This window comes from Nymphaea colorata, chromosome 6 (assembly GCF_008831285.2).
Source record: "Nymphaea colorata isolate Beijing-Zhang1983 chromosome 6, ASM883128v2, whole genome shotgun sequence".
Taxonomy (NCBI): domain Eukaryota; kingdom Viridiplantae; phylum Streptophyta; class Magnoliopsida; order Nymphaeales; family Nymphaeaceae; genus Nymphaea; species Nymphaea colorata.
The window spans coordinates 1,355,668-1,375,607 of record NC_045143.1 but is presented as its reverse complement, the minus strand read 5'-3'; the positions used below and the strand labels follow the sequence as shown (position 1 = coordinate 1,375,607).

Below are 19,940 nucleotides of genomic sequence, written 5' to 3'. Positions count from 1 at the left end.
TCATGTTCAAAACACAAGGTTTGGGTGTGTCATCCGAACAAATAAACCAAGCTCTGAAAATTCATTAGAAAACTTGCTTTTCATGAAACCCAACAAAGAAAATTTGATGAAAGTGTGGCCACCAAGTCAAATGTAGAGGTGCTCATCAGTCTGACACTGAATGAGTTTGAAGAAGTTTGCCCTGATTTAGTTCTGAGTTAAGAATTATACATTCGGCAAGATGAGAATTAACTTAAAACAATGGAAATGACTGTTTACAATGCGGAAGTAGCACCCACTTAGCTTGACATGCTCCTTGGTTTCCGATTATTCAAGCTTCCAGCGCTTAACGAATGAGTCCCTTGCACTATATTCAGTTTTTATTACTTTTATGTAATATAATTACCATCTTCTTGCCAATTTTCATATTCTTCGATCTTTTTTCTCGATATTAGGCCATATTCATCCTTCTATTCTTCCATCTCGCACCATTTTAAGGAATGGTAGTTGAAGTCGAAGCGAAGAATAAAAGACAGAAACAGTCTGATTGATTTTGAGCTTCCGACGAGTGATGTCAACTATTTAAAATCGACCCAAAGTCAGAATCATTCTGTGGGGTCAAGATAGAAGATTCAAACAGTAATCTAATGCAGCTTCGGCGTATAGTTTTCTCAAAAAAGTGAATTCAAATCCGAGATCCAAGTTGATTTAAGGGATTTTGCAGCAGCGTGCACATGCCATTCCTGGGGCCGAAGCGTGTTCGGTTTGGGCGAATGACCTCATGGCCCTTGAGAAGCATTTCAGCGTTGCATCCGGTGATGCATTGCAAAAAGCCTTCAGAATAAGCATGATTATTCGGAACATGTGAACATTTAAAAAAATGTAATGGTCTTCTTATCAAGTATTGCCCTCTTAAATCTTCACGAGGAGATATCAAGAAAACTTACAGGGCAGTAACTCGGGGCGTGTCGTCAGAGCTGCAGTTGAGCCACTCCCAGGCATAGTCGTTGGTTTTTGAAACTTGGATTTTTGTGTTTGGGCAACACATGACCTATCAATGCTTGTCGAAACTGGGTTTTTCACAAACCCAATCTTGACGGTCACCCAAAACACGTTTTCCTTTCTTCTCATTCTGACCCTTGGTCACAGTTAAATGGTGTTTTGTAGTGAAAGTGGAAGGCACGAGGTTGAGTGAAGATTAGAGGTACACACCATTTACGGTTTTCCTATGTCTCTCTCTCTCTCTCTCATCTAAATAAAGGCCTAATTCTATCCAATTAAGAAAGGATTTTTCACATGACAGAGGAGGACATAAAAGAAGAGAAGAAAGAGTACTGTGTACTATTATTGCATGCCTCATGCAACCAAAATGTTCATTGCTCAGTCACTTTTGAGCATGTTCGTGGAAACAGAAGCAAGAAATAATCGTTTATTACACAAAAACGAGTTCCATCATATAAACAACAAGGAGACCTGTTTGCCTGCTGAATCCTCTTACAATGCGGGACATTTTTTGGTGGAAGACTATCTGGCTGATGATAGCTGCGAATTAGAGAGAGATGAGCTAGAAAATTCATAAAAGGTTGGTGAACTTCGAACCTCTGAAGATGGGGTATCGGTCCGCTGTTGATAACAAGTCTCTTCCTCGAGGGCCTTCTTCAGTTGGTTCACCACATCGATCATGCGAGGCCTCGCATCAGCTGTTTCGGAGGTGCACGACAGTGCTACATCAGCAACTTTCCACATGGAGTTTACATTATATTGCCCATTCAGTTTAGGATCCGCAATACTGTGGATTTCCCGTCTAGCTATTATTGGTGTGACCCATCCAATAATATGAAAACGCTCTCCAGACGCGGCAAACATTGGAGGACGTCCAGTTATGAGCTCCAATAGAACCACACCAAAGCTATAGACGTCGCTCTTCTTGGTGACCCGGTTCGTACTGTAGTACCTGCAAGCACAGAAACTTTCTTATTAGGAAACTTTTTCTCTCTTTTTGCAATGAAGGGGATTCCATCTTTCATTCCTTTGGCTTCCAAACATTAGTTTCTCCCTCCAACAATAGTATTGTATTTGAGCTCTGTTCAGAGAGATAACCATGTCGGGGGATGAACTGATTCATGTTCGCATATAAGAAAAAAAAAACGTACTCGGGATCAATATATCCGGGTGTGCCGGCAACTGCAGTTGAAACCTGAGTCACATCGTCCCTTTGGTCAAAACTATATTGGCTTGGGTTGACGACTACAATTGGTTGATCCGCCCCTTCCTCTTTTTGGCCAGCTTTGGACAGTCCAAAATCTGCTACTTTGGCTTCCATCTTTGCATTAAGAAGAATATTTGATGTTTTCACATCCCTGTGAATGATAGGCGGATAACAGCCCGAGTGTAAATAGTCTAATCCTGCACTCGAGAAACATATGGTCAGTTTCTGCCAGAAATTCAAAAGGCTCATTAACCCTAAAGAATTGATGAGACAAAGAGCTCTGCAATGGAAATAATGGAGAACTAGGACCTGTGGCAACCCTCAGCGCGATCTTAAGTCTGATATCCCATGTAAGAAATGCAGATGTGCCACTCCTTCCTGCCAGAGAGGAATCATGGTATATAGTATTAACTTCAATCACTTAATAGGTTTGAAGTTATTTTTATTCTGATCAACTTACAGACTTCTCTAATGTGTGTATATGGTCTCGTCAAACTGATCAAAATAATACTTTTTTTTTTAATTCCAAAGGCAAGCTGGGTTAGGCAGATCATCCCTATCAGATTATGCCAAAACCAAAAAGGCTAAAATCAAGCATTACGTACTTGACCTCCTTAAAATTAAGGGTCTTAAGTCAATCCCTCCGTTAAGGTGGCTTGATTTCTTGTTGGCAAATGGAAACAGCAAACTCATTAACAACAATCACTTCTTTTTGCAGCACCTACTCATATTATTGTCACTGATCATGCTTACAGATGTGTATGAAGCAGTTCATGACCCCGTTTAATCAAAGTTGCTTAAAATCCAATAATGATATGGTTCATCTCCACATCATTGGGCCACCAATAGTTGGAATAGTTATATATAGGACTAGTTGCCCATGTGACCTACCTGAGAGCAGCTGCCTTAGATTCCCACCACTCATGTACTCGTAGAGAAGGATCAGATTTCCACCTTCCTCACAGTACCCAACAAAGGAGACTAAGAATCTGTGGTGAACTGTCATCAATAGCTTCGCCTAAAATGATCGCAAACAATTCATAGTCGTTTAACACATATCATAAACTGAAAGCGTAATAAATTAAAAAGGAAACAAACCTCTGCTACAAACTCCCTGGTTCCTTGTGAGAGTGAATCTTTTAGCACCTTGACAGCAACTTCGGAGCCATTTCTAAGTCGACCATAGTAGACGTTTCCGGATCCTCCTTCACCAAGGACTTTCTCAAAATTGTTGGTGATTTCCACAATCTCAGCATGAGAGAAGCCATGCTGCTTGATCTCCGGTTGTAGAAGAACCGACGTTGGCTTGGCTAGCACATTAATGTTGATAAAGTTAGTGATTAATGTATAAATAAAAGTCCAACATCTAAAACATGACCATGATATTTTTTTTTTATTCCAACAGGTGTGATCCTTAAATTATTCATATTCCAAAACTTATTATGGTTCTTTCAAGAGGAGAGGTCCGATTTGCACGCTCTTGAGTTAAATTTATTACGGGAACATCAGATCCTTTTATTCATTTAAGCCACCGCTGTTCGACCTGATCTAGGAGAAATTCTGGATCTGGTTACTTAAGCTACGAGCAACTCCAAAAATTGTACAAATCCACATGATGTTTCGATATCAATAATATCTTGAAAAATTAATGCGATCGATGATTTTAAATCCAATATTCCGACCCGATTTTTGGAGACACATAAGATCCAATCTTCTGAAATTTTAGAAAAGTGAGAGGAAGAGACAGGCTAAGCCTTATACCAGATGCATTGGCAGGCCGCTTCTTGAAAATGAAGATGGCAAGCATGACCAAGAGCAACAAGAACAAGATCGAACCAATGGTTCCTCCAGCTATTACACCCACATTACCCTTCTTCTCTGAGCTGCTTGCAAAGTCGCTTGAGTTGCCTGAGATATTGTTGCCTGAAATGCTACAAGCGGAAAATTTGGAAGGTCACCAGAGGCACTGACAAAAGACTGAAAAGAAATGAATCAGATGATCGCGTACTTTAGGTTCACTATTGAATTGCTAGTTGTAAGTGATGCCGGCAGTGGTCCAGTAAATTGATTGTCTGCCAAGTTTCTGCAGTATATTATACACATGTGAGCAGCTGAAATTTGAAACGCAGGTGAATAAGGTTCAACTTAAGTCCTTAGCTCTTGTAATAGTTGCAAAAAATTTAGAAACAAACATCTTAGAGGGACAGCCAGCTGTAACTTCGTGAAATATAGGACTGCTCTGTACTTACAACCGCTTCAGATTGGGAAGTTTCCCAAGGAATTCGGGAATGCTTCCATTCAAGCTGTTGTTATCCAAGTCACTGTCAAACAAGATAAAAAAACAATTACCAACTTCATATATACGAGTGACATCCCTAAAGAAGGCACTAGAAGTGATCACTTACATTGTTCGAAGAGCAGTCAGGTTGATGAAGTCCGCAAGGGGGCCGGTGAGTCCATAACCACTCAAAAACCTGGGAAAGGAATATGATCAGAGCGAAATACAGGATCAGTCAGATTGGTTTGAGATTGCGATGAGGAATGCCAATATTAGATCAGTATTATTTCGAAACTGATCCAAGTCCAGATTATTTAGTCGCATCCAGTAAAAAGGAGATCCAAATAGCAATTTTGATGATTGTCAGCTTCAGTGTATAGGTCTGCGACCAAATTAAATACGGGTCTTAAGTCTAACGAGGATCTAATTTTACCCACCCCCAAACTACTCGTTTTTTACTTAATTAATCTAACATTCAAAACGAACAAATTTTGATGCTTACGTTTGGGTTTCCATTCACAGTCAAAATGTAACCGTATTTTTGTTATTCTAAACTTGAACATGTTTTAGTTTCTAAAACTTTCACCAGTTTTTAAACTGTTAACTTAGAAACAGTATTTAAGAAAGCCAATACAGGCCAACTGATTCAAATATCATTTCCTATTGGTTCATCTCTGATAACAAATTAATGGTGTGTACCTTAGAATCCTTTACATGAATGGTAGTGCAAAAGAACATGGAAGAAATGCTGTCCAATTACTCAGAAGGTTAAAAGAAAAAAGGAGGTAAGGGACATCTGTTAAAAAGAAGATTGTGCTTTTGAAATTTTTGGACTTGCCATGCGAGCGGATGTAGCTTTAATACGCATTTTCAACGTTGGATCCAATAACGGATTGCAAACCGCGAGTTTGTGCCTAAGATAGGCCAACGAAATGTTTTTTTTACCCACCGGCCCTTTATCTAATAACAGAATCAAATAATATAAGTTGTCAACTTTTTACAAAGGCATTCTCGAATCTTAATGGTATAAGAAGAATCAAAAGCAGATGATGTCATATGACTCAAACGACAAAAGAGGGAAAAAAGGTGAGGAATTTTTTAGAACTCATTTGGTAAAAATTATCTATTGTGCTTTCATTGGGACTCCTGTTCTCATAGCATATGTTCTAACAACACTACAGACGTTGCTCGCATGGTATAATCATGTCGAATGTCCGATTGTTGAATCTAAAAAAAAACATTAGGAAACATAATTCCTTAACGAATGCCTTCTTAAAATAACTATGAGAAGAAATCTATAAACTTACAGTGCAGTAACTCGAGGCGTGGAATCAGAGCTGCAGTTGACCCACTCCCATGCATAGCCCATGGGAAGACAAGGATCTCCACTCCATGGCTGGAGTTGCACATAACTCTTCTGAAACTCACTCAACGCCCTCACTGCGAACCAACACCAACATCCAAAGAATAAGATGTCGTAAAAGAGAGGAAGAGGGAGATAGCGAGAGAGGGAGAGGACATACCGTCTGAACTGTCGGTTGCGTCGACGCCCCAAGCATTACCGATCCTATAGAACTCTGCCGCGCTTATTAAAGGGGGCAGAGTGGAGCCTTTGGCTCTCACCAGCGAGAACACCGAGAAAGTTGAGAGTGAGATGTTGGAGCCCACTATCTCCAACACTGTCCCGTTTGGAACGATTGTCTCGCCATAAAATTTCTGATCGTCCAAGTAGATGTCGAACGACCTGCTGGCGTTGGCCAACATCTCCACGAAATAAAAAGTAACGTAATGAGGCACCGGCGACGGCGACACTATAGCGTTGGGGACGGTCATGTTAGATGCTAGACTGGATGATGGCGTAATTGCCTGCCGCACAACAGCAGCCGGTGGTCTGTCTGCTAAATTGGAGTTCGGGTCAGAACTCCTGCTCAGGGGACTTAAGCCGGAACTTTCGTAGTCGGTAAAAGCAGTCCATGGTCGATCATAGGGATCATCTGGGTACCTGCAAAAAGATATTAATTAGACTAGGACCGGCGGCAGGAGAGTTGGGCTTGGACTTGTGATGGGCATCGAACCCGAACCTTTGATCAGACTGATCCAGTTATTGGGATTCAATTGTTCGTAGATGATTACCCAAATTTTTATTATCTACATTATATATTTTATGAGGAGTTCTCATTAACTTATTTAAAATTTTCACCATGTTTAGAAGGCTTATCTATCTCTTTTCATTCATTTCCTTTCTCGAAATGAAGGGAAAATATATATATAAAAAGGTTAGGAATAATTGGGTGGAACCATTTTGAAGATAAAAGGAGAGATAAAGTTATTAGTGAAACTTTAGATTAATCCACATGCAAGCAAAACCCCTTTTTTGTCCTCTAGCGGACTTCTTGTTCTCAAATTTTTATATTAATTCTCATTTTATGGGCACATTGAATGAGTCGCTGTAGCCGGGACGGGCCCTGATTTTATCACTTCATTGCTCGTGCAAAACTCAAGTCCATAAGAAAATTCCAGTCTAGATTTTTTGCTCTGATTGAAAAAAAAAAAAAGGCCAATCTCACACATACAGACAATATTCGTAAATATCTCTAGGAAAATATGCAAATCAATGACAACGCATACCTCACAACGGTTGTTGATGGCGATGCATAGGCATATCTGCCCATGAGGTACAGTGGCCGGTCGGTGTTCATGGAAGCATACATGTCTCCTTCCAGCTTCTTTAGTTCAAGAGAGTTGATGAAGGGAACGTCGTTGGGCTTGGTTCGAGCCAAACAGACACTAACATCATCAACTTTGGTGACATGAACCGCCTCAAAGAGTGCAGAATCATTGTCTCCCGAAAGAAACACCAACGACCAGTGGTTCCCGTTCAAAAGAAGATTAAATGTTGGTGGGGAGGACAAGCCGTCGTAGTTGCCATAGTAAAACAAAGCGCGAACAAGGATCTTCGTGCCTTGGCCCACGCCAGGGAAGGAGTAGCAGTTCTTTCTCTGATCAGGAAAGTACCGGAGAGTGGTGAGCGGCAGTATGACCGAATCGTCGATCCGCACCTTCGCAGATTGGCCCGACTTTACATACTGCTCATCACCTACCCAAGTCATGTTCAAGAAGCCCGTCCTACTGCCGGTGGTTCCGCAGTCAACGTTCAAAGGCACTGCAAATTTCGGCAAATCGAGGAATGAACATGTGAATAGTACTACAAAGAATCTATTTTATGGCTTCCCCATACAATTTATTCGTTCTGTAGAAGCTGTTTCTGGATATCAGAAAGTGAAATAGGTCATCTTGCTGTTGTGCGATTCAAACTCAGTTAATTGCATGGTGAACAATTTTTTCTTCGAAATCCTATTATGTCAATTTGCCAAGAGTTGGACACCCAGCATGCGCATAGAGGGCCGTCTACCAGAGAGCGGTTCCGGCTAAAACATTTGAAATATTCGCTCACCTCAGCCTTTTATCTGGATCTTATATAGAAAACAGATCAAATGATTTTAATGGCGACCGAAATGAGGAAACAATGGAAGAGTTGTTGTATATTATTTTCAAACATTGTCCAGGGGAAACAATATTTAAAAAGATAAGCATAATTTTTGTTCTTTCTTTTTTTTTCAGAACATGTGAGGGTTTGGGAGAGGCGATGAGCTGATATGCTGGTGGAGCAAGGGCGGAGGCAGGGAGCCCCGGATGGATAAAAATAAGAAACAAAGAAAGAGAGAACAGAGAAGGCGGGGGAGGGGGGATTCTTTGTATGTGTGTGTGGGATGGATTTTTTGTCCCTAAAAACTAGCCATCACATGAGTATTAGTGACAGTTTTATGATGCAGTAACAATTTATATTGTTTTTCAGCAATGATTCATGAGGATTTCAATTTCAAATTAATTTCTAACTTTTAGCAGTCTAGAGACATGATATTTCCGAATTCTATTATATATATATACACATATATATATATATATATATATATATATATATATATATATATATATATATATATATATATATATAAGATTTAGTTTTTTTTTATACAACAAAAATATTGGTTTTTAACTCATAAAGGATTAATGCAAATTTTACATGTTACAAAGGGATACATTTGTTTTACAAACTTTTTTATGAATATGCATCACTTTTATGAAAATTTTGAAGAACAAGTTCATATTTTTAAAGTTTTCCAAATACCCGAGTTCTTGAATACTTTCACACCTGATCCTAAACTATGATGAGCAATCAAGTGGCTAGCGGCATAGAATTCCGAATTATCAGTTCTACTTGCGCATTTGTTACCATTTTCTTGCTTCCATTTAGCAATTTAGAATTTGAGATTCTTGAGCAAAATCTTGAGAATATATACCAGAAAAGAAAAATGAAAAAGTCTATTCAGTATGATCCCAGCTGCAGATGTGATCCAACAAGATCCGTAATTGGTAGCACTTGGAGAGTTTTTTTCTTTTCCCAAAGGGAGCTCATAACTAAAATTTTCTTCCCAAACGACCAATATATATTTTTCTTAGGTTACGAAATTTCTCTTCTTGTGAAATTCATCATGGGCAGAAAAAAAATGGAAACAGACACAGTTCTCTAACTCCAGTGACCAGTCCCACTATATATGATAGATAGAACACTATTCATGGATGCTAGAACTGCAAACAATAAAAACTTCGCGGCTACAACTAAGCACCATAAAACCGTCAACAGTTTAGTTACATCTTACAGCCATCTTCTACTACCAATTTATAAGTAGAAAAGGGGTCTGGCCATCCAAGCAGAAATTTCAAGTAATGAATTCGAATCGGATGTACCCTTTTAACAGACCTTATTGGATGTTCGTAATTCGGATTCAAATGTGAGCAAAGCAAAGGAATGACGACTTCTAATGAAGCGGAAACTATGCACAGAAGATCCGTTTGCTTTACTACACTTAAATCGAAGTGACAATTTAAGGTCTGGGTAAAGTACCCACTTTTATTCACAAAAAGTTATATGTACAGCAGAAAACATGGGTCAGAGGAAGTGGGGAGGGGATATAAAAAACCAGAAAGAGAGATGCAGAACGTCCAAAAAACCATCGTTAAAGACCTGGAAGCACAAAACCACTGCTCCAGTAACCAATAAAATAAAAAACTAAAAAAAAAGGACTGTTACCGACTCCATTAAGCATGCATTAAACTCCTGCCCGTTCATCTAATACCATATTCATATCTGTCATCTAAATCTAATACCATGTAGCATTGTTCCAATCTCTAGGGGAAAAGCGTCATACTGAATAGTGATAAAAAGATCTCCATCATTCCAGCTCACTTCATATAATAAGCCACTTCCGTCGTCCTTCAGTTTTTTCCCTCAACCGTCTCTGCCATCCCCTGTTGTTAAGGAAAACATTCAACTCTTCTCCTTTCTGCAAAAAACTAGTGCCCCAAAAAAGATGACTCTATTGTGATCCAAATTTGCTTCACATCTCTATATCTACCTCTGTCTTGTACCATGACTGCTTCCACTATTCGATTACCCCTTCATTTCACAGTGACAATGAAGGCATGAGGGTCCGTCCATTCGGCAGCCAACGAGAGGTTGCCTACCTTGGTCAGTAAGAAAAACAAAGGCTTGTAGATGCTTTAGAAATGAATCTGCACATCTTGTTCCACTGCAGTCAGGTGGAAAAGTAGATCAGGTGTTTTGTGAATCGCTCCTGACATAAAAGATATCCTCATCTTAATATAGACCAAGAGATTGATGCTCGGTCCGATTGCAGGGACGAGGTCGGGGCAATTTGGCTGAAGGGAGCTTGAATTGTTCCTGGTTTTGACTAAAGGATGTGCCGAGGGACTTAATGGACTGCAAGTCATGAATCCAGATGGGGCTAACATTATTTCTCTCTGCCACTCTCGCACACATTGAAGGCAGGAGGATGGTTGACATTATTAGTTCTCTCACTTCCTTTATTACCGATGACATTAATGTTTCCACTCTCTCCCACACATTAATTACTTTTTCTTCTTCTTCATGGTTTCTCTTCTCTCCCTTTCTTTTCAATCTCTCCTCTATAATTTATGTGCCTCCATTTTGAAGTTGGCGGCAACTTTTTTGTTGGTTGTTTGAAAATCAAACAAATGTGCTTACGAGTCGAGTGGAACTCTAAAAATGCATAATTAAAGTTGAGCTCAAGCATGATAAGTAAAAGTCGATTAGATATGTTGGTATTTGGCTCTACCTGGCCTAGCTCCAACTCAACTAGGACCATGTTTGGCTCTACCTGGCCTAGCTCCAACTCAACTAGGACCATGTTTGGCTCTACCTGGCCTAGCTCCAACTCAACTAGGACCATGTTTGGTTCTACCTGGCCTAGCTCGAACTCAATTAGGACCATGTTCAACCCTACCCATATCTTCCTCTTGCAAGTAACGGCACTTCAAACATAAAATACAACAAAATAAATGTACATTGATCATCCAATTGTCCAATTGCAACAGTTGTGACGGGTCTCGTGCCACGTGATTGGGTAGTTGCAATGACCTCGCTTCTTCTTCTCTTTTATTATATATACGAACAGCTGTTCTCATTGATTTCCTTCTTGGTCTCTGATCTATACTCCCCTTACATTTTATGACAAAAGCATTCTCGAGGGCTCTCGCTCTGATCTGGGTTCTCCGGCCATCATGAAAGCCAAGAGCCACCAAATTGTATGTATGTTGAAGATGAAGTGACGAGAGAGAAGGGAAGTTATATATGTGTCGTCTACATCTACTCGAATTACTTTATAACTTTGGTTTATCAATTTTTCCTTCGTTTTCGAATAGGCAAATAATACTTCTTCATTTTAATCAACTATGTTTACATATACTAGTACAATTTTTTCTTTTTTGTTTCCAGTGAGCAGGAGGAAATCCCATTATTCAAGGAGATTTTTAAGTAGAGCCATAGAGGATTCATAAGTGCCTACTTACGTTACCAATTAAGCTATGGAAAAAACAAACGGCGTTTCAGCAAGAAGTTGAAGCAAGAAATGTGGGAGAAGATGCTTACGCTGGTCCGATGCAGAGACGGCAGAAATAGTCAAAATCAGTGGCAGAAGAGCTCTGATGGAGTTCGCCATCACCAGTTGAAGAAAATACCTCCACCATTGCGCTGTCGACGAGTTCGAGCGGTTCCACATTTGCTGCCGACTTCACAGAGGAGAGAGTGCGGGAGGAGTTCAAGTGGGTGTGGTATTTCCAGATTTATACAAAGAAGATGAACAGAAAGAGTGACACAATCAATAAGATTCTAATATCTCAGGCCCCACATTCACCTAACGAAACGAAAGTGATGTCCAAGAAATAATGAGCTGAAATTGAAATGGTACAAGCAAGACGCATATTAGAGTTACACATTGGATTACAAATGATAATTAAAAAACAAACACACACACACACGCACACACAAGGATCTCATACCTTTAAAAGAGAATAACTTTCCCTTTTTCCGCAGGTTTCTGGTCCTTCTCGAGGAGCATTTGATCCAATACCCGTAGAATCCACTAAAATGAATTAGCAAAACTTGTAATTGGCATTCACTTGAGGTTCATGACTTGACCATTTTAAAGTCGTGATTAACCTGGAAAAAAAAATGGTCTATCTGTTTGCGGGAAAACGACTGCTTCAGTTTAATTAAAAAAAGATTATTGTCCATCAAAGAAAAGAATAGTAAGGCTCAAACTTAGGACATGCGGCATATAATTGAAATTCTAGATAATATTTTATCCTGCCTTCTATTGCTTTTGCAAAGAGTTCTTTTCTTTCAGAATAACTATTTTTTTCTGCTACATTATATGAAAATTTTCATTTTACACTTAATATACATAAAACAGAATGCGCACAACTAATTTTTTATGATCAGAATTACTAAAACTGTTATGCATTCAAATATTACATAAAGGAAGGTGTTTATTTCTTTGTCCATTTATAATAAAAAAAAACTCTTGATGCTTTCCATAAAATTGACATTTCAATATTATTTAACAGAAATAATTTATTTTTTAAAATTATATACAGTTTCGAGGTTTTCGTTGTTCAAGCTAAACGGGTTCCTTATTTTAGGAGGCATTTCATGAATAGAAGAAATTTGTTCATGTATTTTATAGCGGAAGTACAGATTAAAAATAAAAAATAACAAAAAAAGTCGAGCATCTCTAGGTGCAACTTGTTTTTTCTTGAACATTTTAAGTTTACAAGAATGCATGATAAGTGAAGATTGCTATGAGATGCTTTTCTCACAATTGGCAGCCCTTGGGAGGCAATTCCGTTTTCCCAAATACGCTCACTGCTTATATGTTCTTGCCACCTTGCCACAAGACAAAGAAATTTTTACAGGTTAAAGTGGAAGAGTCATTCTTTTCATTTGGTAAAATTCATCGCCGGCAGAAAAAGGAGTCCCTCCTTACATTTGGCTACTAGAAAGTTCTGATTCTTGAAAAACGGTTGGCATTAGAGCCTAGAATCCTGATATTCGGTCTTGTTGCTGTTATATGCTAGAATTAACAGTATCCATGGATACTAGAAATGAAGCAAGATTCAGCACAGATTAAATTCCGCAACTAGAGTTAAGCACCAACAAATCGTTAACAGTTAGTAACTTAGTTATATGTCATATCCATCTTCAACTAGCCATGCACAACTACACTGACAGAAAATGCTAAAGGTTTAGGGTCTCGAAATTGAAGAATGGCTTCCACTCGAGACCTCAGATGTAGGAGGAGCCGAGCTGCTGCCATTTATGCCCTCTCCCACCCCCTGTGCGCTCATTTGTGCAAAATTTCTTTTCTTTAACGGTGTCAAGGAGTTGTTTCTTTCCACATGGGTGCCATTTGCAGGTGGCTGCGGTGGAGGTGGCGGTGGTTGCTGTGGTAGTGGTGGCAGTGGAGGTGGCGGTGGTTGCTGTGGTAATGGTGGCAGTGGAGGTGGTGGTGGCAGTGGAGGTGGTGGTGGAGGTGGCTCCTGACCACTCAATCTGTAATAGACCTTTTCTACAGTTGCTGTAATCTCTTTCCCTAAGCCGCTGTTATCTAGAATCAACTCCCAAACTGCTTTGGAGGCTTTCTCAAGCACAGGTGCCCTGAAATAAGACAGAACCTTAGATAAGGGCATTCTGGAAGAAAATAATTACTCTCTGGTGTACATACTACTAGAATTTCTATTACAGGAGAAAGTGTTACAGCAGAAGACATTGTCTAAGAATAACTTACTCAAGTTCACGCCTGATAGCATCAAAAAGCTCCCTCTTTGTCTGTTTCTCTGCTCCAGGGGTATTCAGAACTTTGCTTTGCTCAACCATGGAGATGGTTGTATTTTTCAGCTCTTCCTGCAGACACAATGTGCGAGCCAGATGAGCATGTTTGAAAGACACGTTCATAGGAAGGCATATCCATCCAATACGTCTGAGCAGTACAAGCAAATAATTGTGCACGCACTCACAGCCAACACATACAGACAACAAAAAAAAAAAAAAAAAAAAAAAATCAAGAGAAAACAATAGACTTCTGCACCACGAAACCACTAAAGTAGAAAATTAACAGATTTCAGCCATGAACCAAGTTAACATCAAGCTGTTCTACCTTTCTCTTGTTCAGTTTTGCGATTTTTAAAGCTCCTAAAGGCCTTACACAAGGCAGCATTTCTTTTAGAACAGGACCAAATTTTATAAAGGCTTGTTAAGTATGAGCAAGGCAACTCAAAGAACAGATTGCTTTGAAGTTAATATCAGAAAAGCAAAGCGATGATGAATTTGAGATAATGAGAAACCCTTCAAATTTCACAGCAGACCCATCTCTATGATATTACACTAGAAACGGGGAATAGATTATGAAATACTGAATCTGGCAGACCCACCGTGGAAGTACAAGTACCAAAATTATAAAAAATGATCATACAAAACCAGAAACATATTCAAACATTCATTACCACAAGCCTATAAGTTCAGGAAATAACAATTGATGTCCAGACTAGCCTAACCCCACACAATCCCTATTCTAGGCATTCCTTCCTATATATACATCTCTGTCAGACAAGAAAATCAGCGTTGACCTTTCAACCATAAAAAAACACTGGAACTGCAAGTCATGGGAAAATAACAATTGTATGGTCCGGCTTGGATGCATACCGTACCTATCAAATGAAAACATGTCCTGGTAAGTGAAAGGAAGTTTAAGGATGGGACTAAAGAGTGTTCCACTGTTAAAATTGACACCCAATATGCTCTTAAGTCTTAAGCTAAAGGCGCCACAATATCTAAAACCAAGATGAAAAAGGTTTCCACAACAAAGATAATTAACTATTTAACAGACAATTATAACATAACAAAAAAAAACAGGCATAAGAAACCAGGTCAGCCATCTTAACAAATAACCATGAACTTGGGTGTCATCATATATTCTTTCAAAAAGTCAAAAGTTGTATCTGCACACCAAATTACCAATGCATGCCTACACTTGCCTGCACTCAGAACGTTTGGTGTAAGAAACATAAACTGCATTAGGCATCCTGAACGTAATTTTTATATAGCATGGACCTGGTATGCTCCAGGTTTTGGAGAGCTGCTTTTTACTAAAAGTGGTATACATATCCCCAAGACGATCCTAGGTTAACATATTTCAATGGTTTTATGAACTTTCCAAAAGGAAATTGAAATAATGTAGTACATGGAAAGGCAAAGGCACACAGAATAGGTATGGTTATGCGTATCAAGAATCACAACAGAAGGATCTCAACGATGTATAGTTATGGTAGTCGTTCAAACCAACATGATATGTCTCTCTGCATAAACCACGCCTCAAGCACCATGATTCCATGAATTAGTATTTAATGTGTCATCAAACATTTTGTAAGCAGGATCAAATGAAGATGAAAATATAATCGTACTGAAAATTTGAGAGCATCACGGACTAGAATGCCTTCCAGACTTACAATAGTTTACATAGAAATAACAGATCGAGAAAAGCTGACAGTAAAAGATATACTTGCAGGCGTAATTAGAAGCTCGACAACACGTTTCGATATGAAATTAAGCAATTTCACTTAGAAAGACAAAATGAAGAGAAGTTGTTAAGATGCCGCCTTCCCAACATCTCTTCAATGTTTTGATGAACAATTGCTTAATGTGGAGAAAGAAAGTTCATTGACGATGAAGTACATAGGATTGTCAATGAGGAAAGAACGTGTTGAAAATTTCTCTACCGCTTTCCAGAAATCACATTAACATAAGCAGGAATTAGGCAGACTTACATTAGCTTTAAGCTGATTAATTATCTTCGATCTGATTGCATCAATCGTCCCATCATTCATTAGTGTCTCCAACACTTCTTCAGGTGTCACCACAGGAGGACCCATCAAGCTGCTTCGCTGCAACTAGTTGTTACTTGATGCATGTACAGAGTTCACCTGAAGCGGCTTGACTGCAACTAGTTGCTAGCTGACGCCTGCTGAACATTCACCTGAAATTGAAGTCGCTCCAACTTAGTAAAATACATAGAATATTAACATGAATAATGTGAACTATGTGAATAAGGATGTTCTTGGATTTGAGGAACTCAACTCAAGGGAACTAAAAGTCTAAAACCCATTTTCACTCAACCCTTACTGAAGGGAGTCACAGATTTCCAACCAGGGAAGACTTTCTTTATTAAAAAGAAAAACAAACAGAGAAACAGAAGGCCAAAGAATGTCATGGAAATTAGTGGGACTTTCACTGAATCCAAAGTCCAGACACACATTCGGATGCACCCACTTGTTCACCAACCCGGGACCAATTGGGGACCTGTCCTTTGGATCACAAGCAAAAATCTCAAGGGTTAAATTTCTATCACTGGGTGATCCAAACACGCCCTGCGTGGAAAGTGGAAAGTACCACATTAGTGAATATTAGAATCAGGCATCCCGGAATTGAAGCAACTTATAGTCATATAGTGATGCTACAGATTTACAGCATACAAAACCCAACTGATAAGACAGTTTCCTCTCTATCACCAATTGATAAATAGCAACCCAGCAGCCCCAGCAGCAATAGGAATCCGCTCCTCAAACGCCTTATATATCAATCTCAAACGCCTCCCAAATCGCGTTGTCTTCTTCTTGGTTTCGTTCGCGTGTTCTTTCAGCAATTCCTCCATAAATCCTTATTCTTATCCGTCCATCTGATAACCAGTCTCTATTACCTTTGTTTTTTCATTCGATCCCGAAATAACTACCCTTTCTGATTCCACCAATCATTTACCGCTCTCTGTCTCTTCACAACGAACTCTCTATAGCAGGAGAATCAAGCAGGTAAACGAAAATACGAGAGAGAAAGAGAGAGAGGACCTTGATGAGCATGGCCACTTGACCAAAGCGCGTCGGTAGCAATAAGCAGAAGGGGAGAAGGGTGGAGAACAGATGGGAGACCTGCAAGGGCGCACACTCGTCCACGACCTACGATGCCAATAGGGCCAATCTTGCCGGTGCTAGACTTGATTCTGATAAGGTCCGGACTGAGGTCCAGTAGACCATGAAGAGTCATTCATAGACCAAAATTTCGGAGAGTCCATAGAAAACCTGGATCTAACTCGCAATTGAGATCCACAACCTTTCTGCTCATAAGAAATAGGCACCCAGGGATAAAAATTTCCCCTAAAAGCTACCGAACAGACTCGTAATTCTCTACTCTCTAGCCAAAAAAAAAAAAGATTTTGCTAATCTCCCCAATTTGTTCAAGAGGATTTTATATCGGCGCTACGATGGTGTATCGGCTGATAAATATCATCTCCCTGTTTTTCAACGTTATGGAATTTTAAAAGTATTTTAAAATATTTTAAACTATGTTAAAAATAAAAAGTAAGAAAAATGAAAAATATATATATGGAGTGAAAATGTCAAAAATAATTTCGTCAACTCGTGTAACTCATTTACGACATCAAAGCAAATTCTATGGTCCAACTAAAAAGGGTAAAATGCAAATGCAGGCAAACAAAATCCACCATGAAAACCAATTATGTGTAAAAGCTCCAATTCAAACGCAACCCGAAGAATGTTTCTCAAAACAAATAAAATTTAAGAAAGAGATTGATTACCGCTTTGCGCGGTTTCTTGATCAATGCCATCGGCTTCCTCTTCAAACCTCTCTGGAGCCTACACATTCATATTCAAACCTCGAACCTACATCAAGAAGATGGAAAACCATATAAGAGAGAAAGAGAGAGCGAAAGAGACACACCGTCTACGAGCCCGGGCACCATCATCCCCTTCGAACACCTGTCACTGCTCCCCCAGGCTCAGCTCATCTCAGCCGCTGCACAAACCAAAAAACAGGAGATGGATGTCGGTGAGTGAGACTCCATTAATGCATCGAAAGAGAGGGAGAGAGAGAGATGGGGTGCCGGTATCCAACCTTTCGGCGGAGGGTGAGGAGCGGGTGGCCGGATGCCTCCATAAGCAACAACTCGCCCTTGTGGTCGGAGGCGTAATTGTCCACTCGGATGAGATGGTTGCCCTTGGAGTCGAAGACCGTGAAGCCGTTGCGGCTGAAGGGCAGCGAAGCGGCAAAACCCTAGATCTGTATCGGCGGAGAACGATAGGGTTTCAGGGAAAGGCGAGAATAGAGACTAACCAGTGTAGTGTAGTGGCCGGACTCGGCCGGACGGATGGTGGTTGGTGGTCACGGCTTGTGCGGCGGTGAGTCGGTATGGGTGGTAGAGAGGAGAGAGACCGGCGTTGAGGTGTGGCCGTGGCCGACCCGTCACCGTGTGTGGGAGAGAGAGAAAAAAGACGAAACGAAAGGGTTAAACACAGAAATCAGTGAATCGGTTTTGGTGGTTCGGTCATCCCGTTTATATAATTAGGTGAAACCATTTTTAGTAGTCCAACCGAGTCAGCATAAACGAGTCGAGTTCTTACAACTCATTTAATGTTTGGAGTATAAGTGGCTCGACTCGTTTATAAACGAGTTGATTTTTTTGGAACAAGTTCAAGTTGGCGACAGCTTCTAATTTCCAATCCATTTCTTGCTCTAATAACAATGCAAATATTACAAAAACCTTTTTTTTTTCCTTTTCCTTGTAAAAAGGAATAAATCATCGTCCCTTACATTGAGAAAAATGACTTCAACCCTGACGATCCTCTTCGCACAGTCATCTAATAGAGCAGGTGTTCTTCTAAACCCCGTTGAGTTTCCTGCCCCTTGATGCCAAGACCCAAAGAACTAAAGTCCAAACTATGAAATCAACAATAAAGATCAAAGAGTAACAGAAAACTCAAAAAACAGTAGACATGGTTTTCATGGTTTCGCTATGGAAACAACAATGGTAGTGCTACCTCTTCTGAAATATCACAGATCTCATAATATATACATCATTGCTGCCGGAGTTCAGCCTCTTGCTTTCAAGACCCTCCGGAAGAGGTGATCTTCTGAAAATCATGTGAGCAGCCGTCCTTGAACTTGCACCAGATTAATCACTGGGTATAGTGATGAAAGTAAGTGAGATCCCATTTTGGGGATGGAGCTAGGAATTTTTTATTTGGGTTTCAACCTGGCTAAGCTGCATTATATGCAAAAATAGACGCAATGCTAGTAGCATTCAAGTTTTCAGGTTAAAATATCGTGTTTGAACCAAAACCCAATTTAAGCGGGCATTATCAGCCAAGACCCCAACTAAGTCCGATCTGCTTGTTCCCTGTATTCTTTGTTCATCAATTTTTTTTGCTATTCTTCAGATTATTATTTACTGTGAAATCACAGTGAAGAGAACAATTTTCTACCAACATGAAAATTTTCCACAAAATCGACAGAAACAGCTAAGAACCAAAGAGAAAGGAGAAGGAAAAGAAAGAAAGGGCACTTGACTCAGAAGCTTCCATCTTCGCCTCTATTTTTGACTCCCGGATCGGAAGAAGCACCGAACGAAAGTGAAGGGAACAAAAAGAAGGAGATCGAAGGAGGACGGAACAGAATACACTTCAGTGATGCCTCTGAGAGAGAGAGAGAGAGAGAGCCTTACCTGAGGGAGCTTGACAAAAAATACGGACTGTTTTCCAATGAAAAAAAAAAGCTGTTTTGGCAAAAAAATAAGATGAAAATTTGCAAAATCTTTTGCGGCAATAAAAGAAATGCATAATTAGGGAAATTCATAAAAATCAATTAGGTCACAGATAAAAAATAAACTTTTTATTTTTTGCTAAAAAATTATTTTAAATAAAACACAAACATCCTGATATATTTATGAAAGCTATTTTGATAAAAGTATTTGTTAGATGACAGGAGCGAGGGGGCCATTGTATGAGGTGCATGGCCCTTCTAACGATTACGATCAAAATGCATATATTGGGACAGATTTACGATCAAAATAATGCAGGAGTGAACTCGTCAATAGCTTTAATTCAGGAAAGAATTTGGAGAAAGAAACGAATAAAAAAAATCATAAAAGGACAGTCTGAAAATTGATTAACAAACACGTAGTCTATGATTGG

General features: G+C 39.6%; 2 protein-coding genes across 8 annotated transcripts; both read right to left on the bottom strand.

The window, feature by feature from the left end:
• Positions 1-1,296: 1,296 nt before the first annotated feature.
• Positions 1,297-11,645, bottom strand: LOC116256387 (probable LRR receptor-like serine/threonine-protein kinase At2g28960). Its single transcript, XM_031632745.2, has 13 exons — positions 11,497-11,645; positions 7,095-7,629; positions 5,990-6,468; positions 5,774-5,906; positions 4,594-4,662; positions 4,438-4,509; positions 4,197-4,271; positions 3,950-4,119; positions 3,287-3,498; positions 3,080-3,206; positions 2,498-2,566; positions 2,133-2,385; positions 1,297-1,933 (listed from the first exon to the last, which is right to left on the bottom strand). The coding sequence occupies exons 1-13, from the start codon at positions 11,624-11,626 to the stop codon at positions 1,504-1,506; spliced, it is 2,754 nt and encodes a 917-aa protein (XP_031488605.1). The 5' UTR covers positions 11,627-11,645; the 3' UTR covers positions 1,297-1,503.
• Positions 11,646-13,011: 1,366 nt separating this feature from the next.
• On the bottom strand, positions 13,012-18,265 carry LOC116256860 (uncharacterized). Of its 7 annotated transcripts, XM_031633383.2 has the most exons (6): positions 17,866-18,265; positions 17,692-17,766; positions 17,549-17,606; positions 15,729-15,937; positions 13,694-13,809; positions 13,012-13,563 (listed from the first exon to the last, which is right to left on the bottom strand). In XM_031633383.2, exons 4-6 carry the CDS (start codon positions 15,831-15,833, stop codon positions 13,152-13,154), a joined length of 633 nt encoding a protein of 210 aa, XP_031489243.1. In that variant the 5' UTR covers positions 15,834-15,937; positions 17,549-17,606; positions 17,692-17,766; positions 17,866-18,265; the 3' UTR covers positions 13,012-13,151. The 7 variants fall into 7 exon arrangements, with proteins under 7 accessions (XP_031489243.1, XP_031489245.1, XP_049934491.1 ...); XM_031633385.2 differs by lacking the exon at positions 17,549-17,606; XM_050078534.1 differs by lacking the exon at positions 17,692-17,766 and having other exon boundaries at positions 17,549-17,633; positions 18,085-18,265.
• Positions 18,266-19,940: the final 1,675 nt, after the last annotated feature.

Excerpts from the sequence above, each read along its gene's own strand:
- LOC116256860 (XM_031633383.2), bottom strand. The coding sequence starts at position 15,833 with ATGGGTCCTCCTGTGGTGACACCTGAAGAAGTGTTGGAGACACTAATG. Across the intron at positions 13,810-15,728 it reads TTAATCAGCTTAAAGCTAAT|GAAGAGCTGAAAAATACAAC; the intron begins GTAAGTCTGCCT and ends TTGTGTCTGCAG. Across the intron at positions 13,564-13,693 it reads GCTATCAGGCGTGAACTTGA|GGCACCTGTGCTTGAGAAAG; the intron begins GTAAGTTATTCT and ends GTCTTATTTCAG.
- LOC116256387 (XM_031632745.2), bottom strand. The coding sequence starts at position 11,626 with ATGTGGAACCGCTCGAACTCGTCGACAGCGCAATGGTGGAGGTATTTT. Across the intron at positions 4,272-4,437 it reads CTTCCCAATCTGAAGCGGTT|AAACTTGGCAGACAATCAAT; the intron begins GTAAGTACAGAG and ends AATATACTGCAG. Across the intron at positions 3,499-3,949 it reads GCGGCCTGCCAATGCATCTG|CCAAGCCAACGTCGGTTCTT; the intron begins GTATAAGGCTTA and ends TTAATGTGCTAG.